This window comes from Corvus hawaiiensis, chromosome 9, assembly GCF_020740725.1.
Source record: "Corvus hawaiiensis isolate bCorHaw1 chromosome 9, bCorHaw1.pri.cur, whole genome shotgun sequence".
Lineage (NCBI taxonomy): Eukaryota > Metazoa > Chordata > Aves > Passeriformes > Corvidae > Corvus > Corvus hawaiiensis.
In genome coordinates, this window is record NC_063221.1 from 23,717,785 (window position 1) to 23,737,381 (window position 19,597).

Sequence of the window (19,597 nt, forward strand, 5' to 3'; positions counted from 1 at the left end):
CTTCATTAATAATGCAGCTGAGGAGTCTCAGAGCTAGAAATATAAATAGCAAGTTCTGATGCAAGGGCTTTTTTTTTGTTCTCCAAGTACAGATTCAGAAGGAAGGTCTCTGTCGTGCCCTGCTGCAGACACAAGAGCCCTTTGCAGCGTGCACAAAAAGCCTCTTTTCTCTCTCTGAGGGGTCCAAGTTCAGAGCATCCCTTTCCAAAGGAGAAAGGCAGGCATGCTGGAAGGCATTCCTGGGCTGGGAGGCACTCAGGAGGATGGGAACCCATCAAGCACCAACAGAGAGGTCAATGTGGACACGCTACCAAGACAGTGGCTTCCAGCCACTGATCGATGACAGGAAAAGCATTAAAACGCCTCTTTGGTTAAGTCACAAATTCCAGCCCTATGATTAATGCTGCTCTTAGCCAGGGAGCAAAGCAAAGGCTCAAACACCACAACCAGAAGGGACATCTGAAGAAAAAGATCTAGTGTGTCTGAGACTATACATTCTGCAAAGAGATGACCCCAGGCCCACCATGCTAATCTCCAGATCTCCATTTTAAGGACTTAGCCAAAACAAGGCAGAAGTCTCTGAAACCCAGCTCTACTCATGAATTCCAGGCATGTTGAAATAGTAGGCTTGGGTTCTCCTTTTTCTTACAAATTCATTCTGCAGACAAAAACCCAGACAATTAGGGATTTTAAGTATACTTAGTCCAGCCAAAGACTTGCTGATCTTAATCAAGTTTCTCAAAGCAATGGCCATAATTTCTACACAAAACCATTTTTATTGTCCTTTTTTTTTTAAAGCTCTTCTTATCAGTCCCTACAAAGTCTCAATGGATCAGACTGGGGGTTTAAATCTAAATGTAGAAGAAGAAATTACTGGGGTTTATGGATGTTGGATCTAGTAATTGTTGATAAATATCTTCCTCTGATGGCATTTGGAGGATTTAAATAACAACGAAGTGTTAAATCAAATCCCAGATAAACAAGTTTTGGCAAAAACTTAAATATTGCAAGCAAGGTGGTTTCGGACACTTTTCTTGGGAAAAAACTGCCAAAAAAATTTTGTTCCAAATTCTACCACCATGTCCACGTCTTGATTTTTTCTAAGCAACCCTTCTCTGACCCCACCTCTGGTCTCCTTCTGCATTATTTATGGCATCTTTCTACAGCAAATGACTCTTCCAAACAGTAAGAGGCTTCTTTCAGAGGTTTTCAAAGCGCCAGGCTTGGAGAGCAAGGCTGCTGTGCAAGTCCAGCTCACAAACTTTCAATTTTACTTTGAGTCCTGTGCTTAAAGCTTCTTTGGAAATGGCTCCTGGGCACATGTTCTCAATTAGAACAAAAAGGCAGGCCAGAGATTATATTTCCAAAGGATCACAAACAGTCACACCTGGAAACACTGTTTTTCCCCAAATCCCATTTAGTGCTTGTGGAATAGCAAACTTAACTGGGTGCTTGCCAAAGGTATGTAACTCAGTTTTTGTACTCGTTTAGAGCAGCTCAGCAATACTCCCTGGGACAGCAGCATCAAGGTGGGAATTTGCAATGGGGTCTGCATGGACACAACATCCACGTATCCTTGCACTGATCCCAGGCAGAGGGGCCTAGCGTTCCCCATCCCACACAGTGCCTCTGGCTGGAAGTGCCTCATCCCAGACAAACCCACCATTGTGCAGGATGCTCTGCAGTGCCAGCCCGGCAGGACATCAAGGACATTGAAAACTGATTTCTCCAGCCAGCCTGAGCTCCCGCCCCACTGATTAATGGTTCTCCGCCACAGAAGCTAATAGGATCCTCTTTGAAATCCAAATAACCAGCATTAGTGACCTCAGAGCCCTGTCTGCTAAATGGACGTACAGCCTGCCTTTAATTCTCCTTATTTTCCACTGCATCTTCCCTAGCAAAGCTTCCTTTCCCACAATTTTCTTTCCAAGCCTCTACACCCCTGTTCAGCTGAGTTCTGCTCCCTACCTGGCACCCTAGTTACACCCCTGTGTATGGCTGCATAGCAGCATCAGCCTGACCCAACACATCCTCCCCCTGACCCCCTACCCTAGGGAAGGGTCCAGGTTAGCTGCTGCAGCCCCACAGCGTGTCTGTACCCACACAGAGCCCAGGCAGCAGCAAACAGCTATCAAGTGTATCCCAGGGCTGGTTCTCAGCAGCCAGCAATTTAAAGGTAAAATTCACCAGGCTTCCCTGCCATTCCCACACCTAGCTCAGCAAAAGCCTGTCTGTAAGGGACTAACATTTAGGCTACCAGCTCTGACTACAGTAAATCTCCTTCATTCCTCTTCTTTTTTTTTTTTTTTTAATCCATAACCACCAGCTTTAAAGCTTTAAATCAATATCCCCTCTTGCGATCTGCATTCAGCAAGGAATTATTCACATTGAGAGCTTTAAAAATTAAGCTAAACCCTGCAGGGCCCAGGCCAAACTTGTATCACAGCAAAGCTTTAAACACTGGATCAGGGACACAGCATGAGCCATGTCCTGGTCTTAGATGCAAACTAAATGTAGAAAACAAAGCCGCTGTCACTGTGTTAAAAGGAAAAACCATAAATGGTCCATGCTGTGGCTTCTCCCAGGGACACAAGGGACAAGGACTCTCCTTCCACGAAGAGGGGTCAGCCCATTCCAACCAAACACCTCGCAGAGGAAAGAAACTAATTGTCTCTGCAAAGGAAAGAGACTTATCGTCACTGTTTGAAAGAGAAAATGGCAGCTGATCTGTCCACCCGTCTGTAATGCTGACCAGAGGGAGGTCTTTGAGGGATGATGTGAGGACAAAGAGGGCAGTGCCATGTGCTCCCTCCATAGTGGTACCCACATCCACGGGAACAGCAGGTCCTCAGCACTGCTCACCCACTGCTGCACACAGCCAGACACAGCTGGCCACAGGCTGGGCAGAAGTGCCACACGCCAAGCTGAGAGTCTGCAGCATTCCTGGAGGTGCCAGTTTTAAGGTGCAATTGAAGAAGAGGTGGGGAAATAAAAACCTCACAATCTAAACCAGATCCTGTTTGTGCCCCAGAGAACCACAAAGGCAGGAAAAGATGGATGAAAGAGCAAAGACTCTCAGTCTTCTCAATAAGAGAAGCTTCCATCTTTAATTTGAGGAGGGATCTGACCTGCTCAATGACAGGACTAGATATTATGGGGAAGAAACCCTATACCCCCTCTCTTCTCCCACCACTAGGACAAGGGGCTGCAAGCACATCCCTCTGCACAAAGGCACCTCAATCCCACCTGATGCTGTGATGGTGGCAGAGGCAGAGGGTTGGGTATAACCAGTCCAGGAAACAGCTGGAATTCCACCACCCCCACAGTGGTGTCTAAGTGAGCACTGAAATCTTTCCATCTTCCCTGCTTGGGGATGGCATGAAGGAGTCCATCCAGACTGTGCATCCTTGATCCCACAGTCACTGGCCTAATGTAAGAACCAACAAGGACTGGCAAGGGTCAAGGAGCTGGAACAAGGCTAAGACATGGGTACAAAACAATGCAAATCAGGAGACTCTCCTGGCCCCAAACATCATCATGGTCCTCCCACACATTGACCTTTTATAGGTATGAACTGCACAGGGGACTTAAGGCTTGAATCCACCCCAGGGCAGAGATTATGCCTCATGTTCAGCTCTTCAGATGCCCACACACAGCCACTTCTCCAGCTCTCAATCACAGGGGTGACTGCCCAGGCCTTAATATTTGTAAAGTCCTTAGGAAATCCTTGGAAGGAAAGAGTAGAGTATTATTATGAAATAATAGCTTTTTATTCTGCTCCATCTGAAAGCTGCAGCTCTTTGTTCGGCCCCACACTGTCTAAGCCAAGGGTTAAGACTTGACTGGCTGGGCTGTGAGAAGCCATCCTCCACGGTGGGGGAGAGGCAGACTTCTGAGGGTCTCAAGAACAAGGTGTCTTTGCAACCTATTCGGACTCCAATAAGCAGCTTTAGATGTAACAATAGGGGGCTGAAAACCCAAATGCTCCAAAACCTGCAAACAATCAGGACTGTTTTAAGCATCCACAACTGATATTTCTAACACCACCTGAAATGAGTATTTTCCTTTCTGTTTCAAAGCCTTATTTTCCAATCAGATTATGTGCAGGATAAATACCCATATACGGTGACAGCAGGCACTGCACAAGAAAATTGGGGATAATGGTAAATGCAAAGATTTACAGATACTTATCTCGGCATCTGCAAGAAATATTAGCTTTGAACCTGGTGTTCAAACACAGTGTCAATCACTAGAACCTAGAGAAAGTGCAAACTTGCTTAGCTGAACTCAGCCCTAAAATAAATTCAATTAATAAAATATAACTAGGTTTTTAGAGCCTATCTCTCGAATGGGAAGCAGCAGCCACGTGCATGAAATGCCAGGCTGGTCCAGGTTGACAAAGCACAGTAAAATATGAGAAAGTAATGACCCTGGACACATTGGGAGAGCTCTTCTCTGAGGTCAAGGACACCCAACCATGAGGGACCCGATAATAAGGGAGGAGACTTGGTCATCACCTGCAGACAGAGCAGGCACAGACACACTCTGGCTGCCATGGAGCACATCAGTGCCACTCAGCCAGGCTGTAGGAACAGCCCCACAAGCACCCCAAGCTCACTGCAGTCACAGAACAGCATCCACATGTTGAAGACATGTTGTAACCCCCTGCCTTGGGGACTACAAAGGCTCAGTGGTTTCTGCTGTCACCATTCCTTCCATACTGCCCACCCAGGAAGGGGACTCCAAGCTCACGCTGCTGCCAACACTCCCTGACCAGCACCATCCAGGACAATGCTCCTACACACAGAATTGCCAACCAGCAGCTGTTAAATGCCCACACAGGTCCTACACATTCCCACATAAATAATCTATGTAGCAAGCCAAAGAGACCTCTGCAACACACTTGCCCTGACACTGACCTACGAGGAAGGATGTGCAATAAGGTGCTGAAACTTTAATGAATCACCCTGAAAAACAATGTTACAGTCACCAGCTTAAAAATACAACAAAATCACAAGCAGTTTCAGTGCAGATGAAAGATGAAGGAGGAGGATGCCTCTTCAACAGCCCAGATCTACTTACCTCTAAAGGTCCAACACATACTGGTATTTCTGAAGATGTGGCTGGACCTCCCCCCATCTGGCCAGCCATGCTCTGAAAGCACAGGATCCACTCTCTGCTCATCAGCTCCTTCCCCTGCACTTGCTTTCAGCACTGAACATTGTTCACACCCCCAAAGTTAGCCAGACACGCAACTGATCCTCCAGATAAACAGCCCGACATCTAACAGCGCTTCTTGGGCTACAGCCACAGACCATCAACAGAAAAAGCAAAGCTGTGATCTGAAATCTTATCTGGTCGCTGCAGAAACGCGGTAGAGAAGGTCAGCTTTCCATCATTCAGCAAAGACGTTCAGTGCCAGCACATAAACACTAAAAAATATCACTGTTGAGTTAAGACAACTTTGGGGTTTCTGCTTTGCAGCCAAGTATCACTCAGAGGCCATTAAACAGATTTTTTAGCCATCAGTGGAACATTAGAAATTCCATGAATTTGAAGTTTATTAATTCCACAATACAGTTTATACTTTTTTCAGGATTTATACTCCTTGGCTTCACTCTTTCAGCTATAAATAAAACCATTTGCTAAGTTGGCTGATACATCGCAGCCCATGACTGGCACATTTATGCAAGTTGGCTGAAAAACAAGATGGTTCAAGGAATCGCCAGAAACACTAAATCCAGTTCTTTCAAATCTATTTTGAAACATCTAATAAATCTGCAGGGATCACTTGATACACAGAACTGGCTAAACTCGAGTAGTAGCACAGCATCCCTGATGTTTACGGAGTGGCTGATGTGCATTTTACAGCCTTCTCTCTCAAGTCCTTCACAGCCCATCGCAAAATATTCATGTCTTTGGATAGTCTTCAGAAGGAAAACTAGGAGAAAGAAATGGCAAAAAAGATCCAGCAGACCAGACATATAGGATCCCCCATCCCTTTCCTCAAGAAGATGAAAATGGAAAGGAGACCTACATCCATGGGTTCCCATCTTGGGGGGGATGCATCTGGCAGGGACAGGTTCAGGGGTCTTTGCACCGCAGGTATCCCAAGCAAGAGGTCGGTGAAGACAGAGTATTTACAGGATCAGCACAAGGAAAAGGTGGATCTGGTCCATCAAAAACCTCCAGCAAAAAAGTGAGCCTCCACAGCTACTCCCTGAGTCAAAGGGAGTTGGAGAGCTCAAAGCCTTGTGAAGCTGGGCCAGTGGCGGCTCTGCAGTTTTGAGGATAGATGGAAATCCTGAAATCTGCCCAAGTTTCAGAGCTCCCTGGTTAGCAAGAGACAAGCGACGAAAGACCTGATCATAGGAGAAAAAAATAAAGATATCCAACACAAAATTTTTATCATAGCACTTGTAACCTGTGCTCTGGAAACTACTTGTAAACAGAAAGAGACTCTGGCCTCAGGATACATCAACAGATCTTACCTCAGAGCACCAAGGGGCTGACAGCAGTTTTGCTCCTCCAGTAAGACAAGCAAGCCAAAGGAGAAGGCACAAAAGTAATTTCATAGGGAGAGGGCTGAGTAGGAAACCCTGAGCCAGAGGTGGGCCTGAATATTCAACAGAAGCTTTTGCATGCTTACTTCCTGAGCAAAACCAAAACCCTTGGCAAAGCTGCTCAGACAGGTGATGATCAGCACTGCAAAAGCGAGGCGGGCCCTCCAGGAACAGACTCAAGGTGTGTGGTGCCTCCAGCCATGAGAGAGCAACTTGAGCCCTGGGGAAACTGCAAAAATTTTTAGGCAAATAGAGATGTGATAAAATAAATTGGAACACTAATAGACGAGAGGAAAGGTCCAGGGCTTCCCTCCCTGCCTGCCCTGCTCCAGGCAGGAGTTGATTTTCTCTCAGCCACCAAAGCCATACTTCTACGTGTTGGTTTGAGACACTCCAGCCTCCAAAACTGACAGCTTGGGTACACTCCCCAATAGCTGCATGTTGGGTTTTCCTTACCTGAAAGCATCTTTATTGCTTGAAAGTCCCTCCTCTCACTTTGTATCTCTCCAACAGCAGCAAGAGATAGTTGCTAGCAGCTGTGTTTCATCCATGGAAATACCAACCATTCTGGAGCATGCAACACTTGATAAACATGAAACCCAGTGGGATGCTTTTATCCCTGTGCTCTGTCTGACTGACAAGTGACAAGACTACAGCCCCCAACAGACACTGCAGTGTAACTCACCTCCCTGCCACCCCCAGCCCTTCCTGGAGAACACTGCTGACCAGCACCACTGCGGCACCCAAGGCACAAACCTACCCCAGAGATTTCCCCACCTCTGCTTCCCTTGCTGGGAGCCAGAAAGAAAATCATTCATCATTCCCTGCTCCTCCCTGGTACAAGTGCTCAGAAATTGCTGAGTCTGACCTTACTTATCGCTGGATGTAGTGCAGTTCTGTTTTCTAATCCCCTACATCTGCATTTTGTACAGCCCTTTCTAAGGCTCTTCACATTTGCTTCACAGTTTATCACCCTGCTCAAGCAAGATGACGCATCTTTAAACTTTCCACTCAAAAGAAGCGCTGAGGAATGAGACCATTCAAAACCGAAGAAGCTGCCTCAGAAAATAGTCCCCACAGAAAACGGCCAGCAGGAGGTTTTTTTTAAAGTCATAAACTTAATGAGACAAGGGATTATCTTTTCTGTCGGAAAGACTCCTTGTTCCTGGTACCGTAACAAAATACTGAACCATTTGAGGGCTTTTCTTCTTAGTTTTGCTCAAAAATTAGGACAATAACAACCGAACTCAAGAGAGAAAAAAAAAAATTGTTTCCCTGTGTGGAGACAGAAAAAGGCTTCCCAGCACAGATTTAAGGAACAGCCCCTTCTCTCTCCCAATTCAACAAGTCCTTGCAACTTAGATGACCCTAAAGCAATATAGATCCTACAGGTCTAACTTGAAGTTCCTTCAGTGATACATCCTGGAAGTCAGAAAAGGTTTACCATGGTCTCTACAAGTTCAAATACATTTCAGAAATTTTAGGTCCCTGTATGCAAACGAGATGATCAGTCCACTCTGGCAAAGTTGTTAGTGCTGGAACAGCTGAAGAGGAGCCAGGCAACACACAACCCAGAGAGAACAAGACCTAAACACAGAGATGATGCTGCTGCCGCCTTGCAGCCCATGGGGTTGACCTTTACATTCTTTCCCCTTACACAAACCTCAGCTTCACACCCGCCCACGGTCTCTGGGGACCCCCATCTCACAGGAGAAAGCATCAGCTGAGTTTATCTGGGCTTTGGGGTCTGCAGGGTCTGGCCAGCACACGTACACCAATCCAAGCAACAAGGACACCATCAACAGACAGGGAATCTTTTCATCCCAAGTCTTCAAACCACCAGCCCGCTCCTCCTCTTTGCCCTCAACGCCGCAGGGAGCCTCTGATCCCAACCAGCTCCCTGAACACAGCCCCCAGCGCCTCGCAGTTCAATACGGGGGCTCTCTGTGGGGGTCTGGGCTGCGTTTCAAAGACAAAACATTGCCAGAACAGGAAAACCCTGGATAAAAACCAAATGGGCAGCTCTGCTGCTCTACATCAGGTCTGCAGGAAGCCAAGGATGCCTACAAACACCCAACAGACACAGTCCTCCAGCAGGGGTGCTAAGCCAGGAACCACATGGTACCATGGCCCCAAAGAGCACACGCTGCCTCCCACATTGAAACCTTGAAGGGTTATTTGTACATGAAATCATGTTGAATCAGAGCAGCCAAAGAAAATGTTGTGACTCCAATGAGAAGTGTATACACAATCCCCACTCATGATGGAGATGACTTGACCAGATGACTCTCCGTCAAGAGCAGCACCAGGCCAAGCAATGGCCGCAGCACTGGTGGGGCAGTATCTTTCATGAGAGGGTTTAGGCAGAACAGAAAGAAGATGGGAAAGCCAAGTTTGACTTGGCCCAGCAGCAGGCAGAAGGACCGGGGATGATGCCCTGGCCCAACACACAACCTGCTGGGAGCAGAACCCAATGCCTTGCTCTGCCATGACTGGTCTTGTAGAGCTGGTGCTATCAGATCAAATCCCTGTGCCCTCAGCTGAGCCCTGGGAAAATCTTGGGAATATCTGTCATCCCTTTGAGCTTGGCTTATCATCTGGAGAAGGCAGGACCCTCCACGGTGCAGGCAGATGCTACAGTCACAGCAATTTCAGAAGAAATCTTCTGACACTACATGTGCAACCATTTTTCTGCAGTCTGCCCCAGTGATGTTCCCACATTGAGCAAAAAACAACCCAAACACTCCCCTTAATTAGGTTAAGCTAGCTGTTTTTACTGTAAGGTTCAAGCTAGACTGATTATCTGTGTACCCATTGCATTGGCAGGGCTGGCTGCCTCAGATTTGAATTCCTCTTTTTTAGATCCAAAGAAAGGAAAAAAAAGAAAAAGACATCTAAAAAAGAAAAAAGAAGCTTTTGGTCCCTTTTCAGGTGATTTCTCACTCTCACCTGGGTTTGGCACACAGATGCACAGCACCTGGGCTGACGGAGAACCTGTTCGCACCAGAAAAACGGTCCGAGCCCCACGGTCCAGCACATGTCCTTCCCTGGGCGATCCCCACGCAGCACTGCAAGTTACTACAGACGGCTTTACCAACGATAACCAAACATGACACGCAGTCACCTCGAGTTCACTTGCAGCCCAGCTGTCCTGGAGAAGGGACAACCCATCCCATCACTGGGCTAAGGCACAATCAAATATTTAAATGAATGTTTCTGCTTTAGGTCAGCTACACCTTCCTCCTGCTGCCGGCTACCAAGTGGCAGAGTGATCTCCTTGCATTGCCGTGACAACCCGAGGATGGGTTACAGCCATGGCTGGGCTGCTGAATGGCAGCGCTGGGTACTTGACATGTGACAATGGGATACGTTTGCCTTTTTTCAGAAACGAGAGGCTGACATTGTGAAGCAGTTAAAGCCACACATCCAAGCGAGCCCATCACCATACACGGGCTCAAAAGGCTTTGTCTGCCCTTCTAAGAGAAATTTCATAATATGTGAGGGTGAGCAGTCAGCAAAAGGCTTGGATAGCTCGACTTATAATCATCCCCGGCTTCCTCACAACGGCCCTGAATACATCTTTGATTGGTTATGTATGAGAGGAGCCATCCCCAGCGTGGTGCCAGACATGTGCGACACAGACCTGGGTCGGACTCCTGAGCAGGAAGAAGAATTCTGTTCAGCAGCAATGATTAAAGGGGGGAAAATTAATAATAATAATAACAATAACAATAATAATAATAATAATAATAACAACATGTTATTAATACTAATTTGGACTTATTATTGAAAAATGTGGCAATTATTTAATCCCGAATGGTTTCAAGCTATTATTGGTTCAATTGTGGTCCCCCCTCCGCAGGCAAGGTGAAGAGCCAATTCCCAGGCTACGGCTCTTGCTCCTGAGAGGGGCATTTCCACACAGTCCTCTGCTTGTCAGTCCAAAGGGAAGGGCCACCCATCCCTAAGAGCGCCCAGACACCTCCGGCATCCCCCCAGGACCCCAGTCCCAGCCCCTAGGAGGGGAGGGGCGTGGATCCGGTGCTCATCCATCGTGCAAGTGACTTTCCTGTTGTTACAGGCGAACAAAAGCCGAACGGCGCAGTGGGCCCTGAGAAGGGTGCCTTCCCTTTAATAAACGTGATTTCAATCCCAGTGAATATTCATACAATTACCCTAGCTCTAATTTGTATAAAATGACAGCCTGCAAACCAGGGATGATTGAAGAGGACCAAAATCATTTTGTTTGATTACAATCTCTCCTCCCTTCTCCCCCCCTCCCACCTTCATTATCTTTTATGTCTATTTAAACTCCGGACACTGCATATTCATCTCAATTCTCCCTCCATCTCTCCTTCTGTTTGTGGGTTGCTGCTGCTTTTATTTTTTCTCCCCCCTCCCATCTCTCTCTCCTTTCATTGTAATTTTCTTCTTGCTTCTGTTGTGCATTCAGGGATTTGAGGAGGTTTTCAGGGGGAGTGGGGGTGGACTTCATTTTATAGAAAAAAAAAATACTGTGTTGTCTGGATAGAAAATTACATTTGCATGCTCGAGGGGCCTGAGGGCTTCTCTGTGGGCTTGGCAGAGATCCTACCTCGGGGGGGGGAGGGAGGTGGAAGATGCTGATTTGATTTCCTCCTCTTCCCACCCCTTCCCCCTTTCCTTTCCATATTATAAATGTCTGCCTGATTTTTCTTTTCTTTTTCTGCATGTGCAAACCACTTGAAGAACAATGGCACAGATTAGAGGCCTTCCTTAGGGCTGTTTATGAATGCAGTTGTGGAGTTCAGCAAAGCAGAAACATTACATACAGTAATTGGACATTTAATTACTAATGAAGCTAGCAACTGAATTTTTTTTTTCCAAGGGTCTGAAGCAATGTGACAGACCCTCCAACTGCAGGTTTAATTATGGCTGGAGATAGGCTTAATACTCCCCATCTTGCACTCTATTACCCTCTCAAAAGCCCTTCTGCCTTTTATTTGTAATTTTTATGCCCCTGCCCCATCCACGGGGAGAAACATCCTGATGCTCAGGCCATCAGACAGGATGATGCTTCTGCCACTGCTCTCAATTGCTGTGAAGCCAAAGAAGCCAGCCTTGGACAGGCTTTCTATGGAGTCAGCTCTCTTAAAAGCACGGAGGGAAGAGACCTATTTTGGTGGCCAAGAACACCCAGAATCAATCCCTCCTTGATTATGTCTCAGTTTTGGCCCAACCTAATTTTTGAGGTTTCACTCCTTCTTTTTAAGAAATCAAATACTCAGGTTGTTTGTCCCCACATGGGGACGTTCAGTTTCCTCCTAGAACTTAGCTTAAGTTTTTCTTTTCTTCCTCCCCCTCACCCAGCCACTGCCTCCTCCAAAGACCATGGGACAACTGGAAATGAAGTCCCCACATGGCAGAGGAACCAGAGCAGGCTCAAAGCAGTGTGAAAGCAAAGAGCAAAGGTTTGTCTCCAGAAAGTTTTGCTCCTGTAGGGTTATAATCAGACATCAGTACAACATTGGGCTGGTTTCCTCAGGGAGAGGTGAGCAGGTGGGGGGGGAGGGGGGACATTAGGTACCTGAGGTCTCAGTCCCACCACTGGCAGCACATCACAGAGAACCTCAAAATGACAAGCCAATCTGCACTGGATCACAGCTTTCACCTCTATCTTGTCTCTGACAGGGGCTGACAACCCCCAGAGAGAGTTTCTCCCTCGCTTCTGGCAAGCAACAGCTTCAGAACTTCCTGAGCTGGAAGCTGCATCTGGACCATCTGGTTTAACACTACTGAAATGGGGCTGGAATAGGGCTAACAAGCATCTTTGGAGCTTTTTCATCTCAGTCTGCCTCCCTGAGTTTCATTCATTGCAGCTCCAATTTCCTTCTTGAGGTGAAAGGAGACAAAGTGCCAAGGCAATCCCACCTCCTCATGCAGAGTGCTAAGCTCCAGGGAACTGAACCTCCAGCTTCTGTTGATCAAAAAACCTTCTAATTGATTACAGATGAATGCTGTACAGCAAAACTGTTGGATTTTAAGAGCACAGAGAGCACTTTTGTAAAATGTCATATGCATATTGGGATTCTTCTTTCCTGGTTTTAATGACAAAGTGCAAATTTGGGGGTTGGGGGGGAGAAAAGACAGGAGAAAGAGTAACAGATGTGAGGAGATGAAAAATGTTCCTAAAGAACAAATCACCCATTTCTTCCTCCAGATCTCTCAGCACATCATATGTAAGACTGTACACTCTCAAGATTTGTTCACACTAATTCTCACGTGTGTTACAGAGTAAATGACCAGTATCAGTCAGGACCCATGGATTCAACTGGCCTGCACATTTTTACACAGCAGAGACACCTCCTCTGGTCTCAGGAAGGACTCGTATCTATGAGAATGTTGTGCCAGTTGAGCTAAATCCACTACAAAATGGAGCAGTTGGTATCCCACTCATACAGGTTATGGTGGAATTCACACACTATCACTGAGGGCCTAAACCAGCGGACAAGGCTCCTCTAATATCAACTGCGAGAAAATCATCTACATACCCCAAAGGACTGGTCCGGGCAGCACCAGTGTCTCCAGTGACTATCAGAGATCTTGGAGGACTATACTAACAAAGACACACAACTTTTAGACAGCAGACAGCAGGCAGGAGTCCCTCTCAAACAGCATGTGCTTGGGTAATAGATGCAATTTTCCCCCTGGATTTACCTTCCAAATGTGGGAATCAGCCAGTAAGCACATCAAAAGTTCACTGGCACCAGTGAGAGGCCCTGCTGCTCTGCTGCTGACTTGGATCCTAGACAACTTGCCCCTAGCTGTTTTAGGAGCAGATATCATACTCCTTGGATTAGAAGCAAGAGTCTGCACCAAATCTCTTCCAAAACTTTGCCCAGTTCCTCAGCTTTGACAGAATTCAGGACTTCTTCTGCTGCATTAACAGTCGGGCAGAAAGTCTCTGGGGATACAGGAATCTGGCTGCCGCTCACCTTCCTTGCACAGGGAAGCAGTTTAGAGGAAGACTGTTTCCAAGAACTATTTCCATGTCCTTTGACATGATTTTCAGCCTGTCCTCCACAGAGAGACACAGCTGAAGGACTCAGTCACTGCTTTAGTAAGTCTTTTCAGGTCCTTTTTCAAATCAGGCTAAACAATAGGGGTCCATCACAAAGTTGGGCAGTACGGGACATGGGAGGATCCCATCCATGGGGTCATAGGAGGATTCCCCATCCCTGGGAGTATCAAAGGCCAGGCTGGATGGGACTTTGAGCAGCCTGGTCTAGTGGAAGGTGTCCCTACCCACGGCAGGGGAGTTGGAACAAGACGATCTTTAACATCCCTTCCAACCAAAACCATTCTATGATTCAGAAAGGACAAACAGCCCGTACAAGCCGACATCTCCAGCCAAATCCTGCTATTGAAAACTGGATGCAGTCAAGCAGAGAGATTTAGTGGCCTGGGCTCTGCCCTCACCTCCTGACAGCTACTTCAGCAGGTGGTGAGTACCTCATGTTTCAAAGGAATGCCAGATTTCACCCAGGGGCATCTCCAGGAACACTTCCAGCTAACTAGCAGCAGCCCCTGCCCTTTGGGAGCTCACAGTTGCCAATTCAGTGCTACAGAAACGCTGGTGGCCAGACTCATCTGCTTTCCTGCGTGTCAGAATTACACGAACCATTGACTCATCTCACTGCTTCCACCTTCTCAGAGACCTTGTGGCACCATGAACACCTGCTCAGGGTCACCAGGACTCAAACTTCCAATCACACTCATCAACTTCTATCAACATCAGCTGTATTTTAAACTATTTTGAAGCAATAGTGGTGAATGTAAAACACAACCTAAATATAGATTATATGACAGAACGTAGCCCTGGTGTGAGCTGCCTTTGACCAGCACAGCTCCATGCACCCCCCACCATAGGGAATCACACTTTGCCCAAGTGACTTGCAACTGCTGCTGTCCATCTGAGCGCCCTTAAAAGAGATCTGCTTTACAGAAAAGGATGAACACCCTCCTGCTGAAGTCTGGGCCTCTTCAAGATGTCTCAAGTCAGACGTTCAACACTTAATTGCTTTTGAAGACCAAAGAGCGTCTCTTCATTCTCCTCCCATGTGTTTATCTTCTGCAGAAGTCAGCTGCTGAGTTTGCAGGAGAAAGATCAAATAACAACTAAAAGAAGTTTTAAGATGCACACCCACTGCCATTAATCATATTTGTTATATCTTTCTTCCCTCATTGCCTTAAAAATGCTTATTTCCAGACCCTGGCCAGCCTACTCCCTAGAAATACAAGCATGGTGCCCATCAGAGAAACAGCTTCTGTGGCTAGAACATGCTGCCAGGTGTGAGAAAGTATTTCCTTACTCAACACATCCACTGATGCTGGGCAAAGGTGCCAGCAGGAAACCAGGAGGACAAGGAGGGTCGATCTTGTCCAAAGTAGCTCCAACGCTGGAAGGGAAAGGAGTGTGAGAGCCTCCTCTAGCCCTTGGGAAGCATCTGTGGGAGGAAGCTGGCTCCTCTGGCAATGCCGGTGCTCCTTTGGAGACCTGGTCCTGGAGCCTGAGCTCACACTGCAAGAACTTGCTGAGATTTTGGGATCATTCATGTCCAGAGGCAGCTGCGTTTAGACAGAGCTTCCCCGCTTTAAAGGACAACAGACCCTTTAAGCCACTTCAAAAAGGACACATCTGCCCAACAGTTGTCTTTTTACCAGCTGTCCCATGGTCCAAAAAATCCATCACCTTCCCACACATTGCCATACACCACACATAGACTGAGACATCCCAAACACCCTCCAGATCCTGCCATAAAACTAGTGCATCAAAACCTGTTCACATCAGAGTCAAGATCAGAGGGGAGCCTGATCTCCTCCAGCTCTTCCACCATGCCCAAACTGGCCTCCCAGTACCCACTTGCTCCCAGGGATTTTCAAGCTATAACTCATCTTTGCTCCCAGTTCAGGGTGCCAGGCAAGGCTGGGGTGGCAGCCCAAGGCTCACACACAATGAAGGAGAGCAGAAAAGCAGAGCTCGGAAACCCATGCCAAGGACGTTTGCTCCCCAGCAAGACCAGAAACATCAAGCCAGCACCACAGCATTGCTCAACACAATCTGGATGGAGACAGGGGGCCCCTGTCTGTTACTCACCATCAGGATGGGGGTAAACAACACAGCAGGCCCCCAGGATCCTGGCTCCTCATGGAGAACGTGGCACTCAGACTCCCATCCCAAACCACTCCTGCTTTGAACCCTGGCAAAATCCAGTCAAAAACATTTGCCCCTCCCCGAGAGCCCACTGTCATGCTGGACAAGGACACTGCTCTCGAGCTGGACTCCCTTTCAGCATCTCTAACTTGATACAGCTGTTCACTTCAACTGCTAAAAGCCAGCGTAAGCTGATTTTGCAGAGAGCCTGTCTATGTAAACTGCGCCGCTCCTCCAACATAAATAGTATGATCCTGGCTTATAATTTCAGCAACTTGATGTTTTCTTGGCCAAGAGTGAGTCCAAGGAACTGGAGATGGAAACAGCTTCAGAGAGTGTGGCCAACCGCACAAGACAGTCTGAAAAGGTCCCAAAGAGGACCTTGCTCACAGCCACGTGGCTGAACTAACACCCCATCACTGCAGCTCACACCCACATGCCCCACAGGCAGGTGAGTGCTTTGAACTGAGACGCTGCACCCCACAATGTGCTCCTACGAGCCACGGGGTATCAAGGGAGACACACAGCAAAGCTGGCAGAGAATCAAACCAAATGCAAAAACCACTTAGGAGTCAAAAATATCCCAAATCTAATCCTGTTCCTTGGAAAACCAGGTCCTGAAGTCTGGATTTTTAGGATAAAATATTCTTCCTGCTATAACACCTGGGAAAGGGAGATGAGAGAGGTCTACAGCCTCCATTACTACCACCCTATTTCCTCTTCCTCCTGTCTTAGTCCCAAGCAGCCAGGATAGCTTGGTGACAGCCAGTGGTGGTCCTGACCTCACCTGGATGAAGCTCAAGATGCTGCAAGCTCTATTTACACAGAACCCATGTCACACATGGCATGTGCTGAAGGACACAGGGACCTGCACGCCCTCAAAACCACGTCAAGGCTCTGCCATGCTGTGTGCATGAAGTCTTTTACGTGTGTATACAGTCACACACTGTATGTAAAGTAGTCTTAACATCCATGTAGCATCCTACTGAAGTAATGCTTCTTCTTTGTTCCCTGGTGCAGAAAGCATCCTTTGAGCTAAGAAGATTTCAAAGCTCTCCACTCCTCACTGCAGCCAGAGATAAATACATTAGGATGCAAGGAATTAATAACTTAAGACAACAATTCTGAGTTTAATAGAAAATGTTCCTCCCACCCTTCTCTCTGAAGAGGAGGATGGCTGTTAAACCTGTGCAAAACTTGCATTAATTCACCAACTGTTTCCATGGCAGAAATGGGTGATGCAGTGAAGTCGGTGACTTCATTTCCTGAGGACATCAGATCTTGCTCTATGCTAAAAATAGAGATTTGTGTTTTAGGTTTGCAAAGGGATGCTGATTTTTAAGCTTCCTTGGAAATGTCTGTGAAGGCACATACCTGAGCAGGAACCAGGAGAGCAAACCCTGTGATGGATTGGCAGGTTAGTCCCCACCCTGGCATAAGTACCTAGCATGATTGGCTGCTTGGAGACAGCAAGACCAAAGTAGTTTGTGAGGAAAACCATCTCCTTGCTTCCTTCATTGCCCATCAGAAAAATATGATGCCCACATTGGCTGCTCATGGTTTGATACCAAAAAGCAAGGAGATGCTCATGCAGCTCAGAGAGGAGATGGGCCGAAGTCTCAGGAGATTAATCTGCCAGACATGGAAAGTAACTGTCAGCATGAGGCTGAGGAGACGACACAGACGTTAAACACAAGCGAGAAATCCACGGTGTTATTTCCTGGGCAGTCAGCAGTGAGATGGTGGAGCCATTTCACACACCTGAGAGATTTTCAGCAGCCTGCTGACACTCACCTCCCTCCCCTCCCCTCCCAACTGCGCAATTTGTTTTTATAGTTAATTACAAAGAGAGATCAACATCGACCTGCAGAAATCCGGCAGCACCTCAGCTATTTTTGGAACAAAAAGCACAAGACAGAAGGTGATCTCCTTTGATGAGTAGAGGATATACCCAAAATAAATCTTTTATGTTTCTCTATAATTTTTTTCCCTTTTGTTTTCATTTAACATCTTTGATCATTTTAAAACAAGACCCACTCTCATGAATTCTCTCCTAATTAAATGTTCTAATTAAAATGCACCACACTCCATAAATTCACGCTCATTTCCAAAGCTAGGTTTTAATCTGGAGGGCAAATAACTCTGATCTCAAAGTTGAAAGGGGAAAAAAAACAAACCACCCCACACTCAACTGATTCAACAACATTTAAAAAAGAAATCTACCCCAAGACCTTGAGGGTAAATAGGAACATTTGCACCCACTTAACGTTGCCAAGATGACACTGGCAGGCTACATGTCTCTTCCTGAGTCTGTACATCAGCTGGCATAATGGTAGGGTCTATCCTAACACAAATATTTACTCTGATTTCTATTTACGTAAATACCTGGAAGGCAAGGTGATATTTACAGATCACTACGATCAATTTAACCACTGTCCTACCTGTCCTGCTTAGCACTTAGACGTCTCTAGTCTCTGTGCTGAAAATCCTCGTAGACCCAGAGAATTCAGGCATCTACTTGAGGAACAAATGGAAGGTACAATCAAGTAAAATTCTTTTTAAAAGCAAAGGCTCCAACAAGAACAAAGTCCCTGCAGCCACCAAACATGAGTTTACCTGTTATTGGGATAAGTATCCCACATTCTCCTCAAGAGACAGGAAGGATGAGTCTTAGTACTGTGTATTTTCCCCTGGTTATCAAGCAGGACACCTTACACAACCATGTTGTATGCTGGACAGATGCTAAGTGTCAAATGTGCAAACTTAAGATGCAGTCCATTGTTCATAAGCTCTTCTCCTGCTTGGAATAAGAACTCTGCAAAAACCCACTTCCTCCACTCGCAGCTGATATGTGCTTCTGTTTAGTTTTCTGGAAAGAAAAAGGATCAAACAGGCCAGTTCGTGACATGAGCAGATTTGTGCACGTGTGATGACATCCTAACAGTGCAAAATGGCAGGGACTCACTCTTCAACTGGAATTCCTCCCTCTTTGCCCATATACCTCTATGTATTTTATAGCAGTTTCATATCACACGCAGCCAAGGGTTCTCCACCCAAGGGTTTTCCATTCCAGCATTTAATTGGTTTGTCTTCTTTCCCAGTCATTTAGTCCTTGTGAGGGCATCAGCTGAATATTTTAACACTCAATCTACATCTCTGCAGGAGAAGAGCATACTTTCTCACAGCCCAAAATAGCTCAAAAATTGGTTTTGTTTGGATGGCCTTCAAACAAAAGAAATTATTTATACACAACCAAGCTTTTTTTCAACCCAAAGCATCTTTTGTTCCCCCCACTTCCAGAACATTATGGTCATGTAATATAAACATTACCAAGGGCACTGATGGTGAGGTAGGTATGGGGTGGCAAACACGCACAAATAATTCCTGCTTCCTGATACAAGGGTTGCTATGAATCTTGCACCTATTCAACACTTCACCACAGCTTCACCAGCAGATAAAAACGGGGTTTTAGGGAAAAAAGCCTTACTTTAATCACTGATCTTCAAGATGACAGCTACACTGCAAAAATAAAACACATTCATGAAGCCCTACAGGAAAGATCAATGGTTTTCGGTTTCAGGGAGATTAGACTGTATATTTTTAAAGTTCTGCAATATGAATTTGGTTTAGACAAAAAGAAGAAAGTGGAGGAGAAGTGTAATCTATAACACTTGTTCGTTCCGAGTTTCAAAGCCATTCATTATTTTGGAGACACTACTGCATCACAATTCCCAAGCGACCAAGAATGTGATTTTTACAGCAGGATTAACCATCACAAGCAGAATGCCAAGCTCCTGGCATCCTGAGGAGAACTGGAACCAGCTGGTACTGGTATGCTTGA

The 19,597-nt window shown here is 46.4% G+C and overlaps 1 protein-coding gene across 2 annotated transcripts in view; it reads right to left on the reverse strand.

The window, feature by feature from the left end:
- The window catches only part of ZSWIM5 (zinc finger SWIM-type containing 5), a 97,326-nt gene that overhangs the window by 51,563 nt on the left and 26,166 nt on the right, over positions 1-19,597 (reverse strand). Inside the window, exon 1 of one of the 2 annotated variants that reach the window (XM_048313447.1) lies at positions 5,083-5,116. The exons of the other annotated variant lie outside the window; for it this stretch is intronic. Within the exon in view, the coding sequence (XP_048169404.1) occupies positions 5,083-5,101 (19 nt within the window). The 5' untranslated portion in view covers positions 5,102-5,116. Of the gene's footprint in view, positions 1-5,082; positions 5,117-19,597 lie in introns of those variants that run through there. 2 annotated transcript variants of the gene reach the window in all.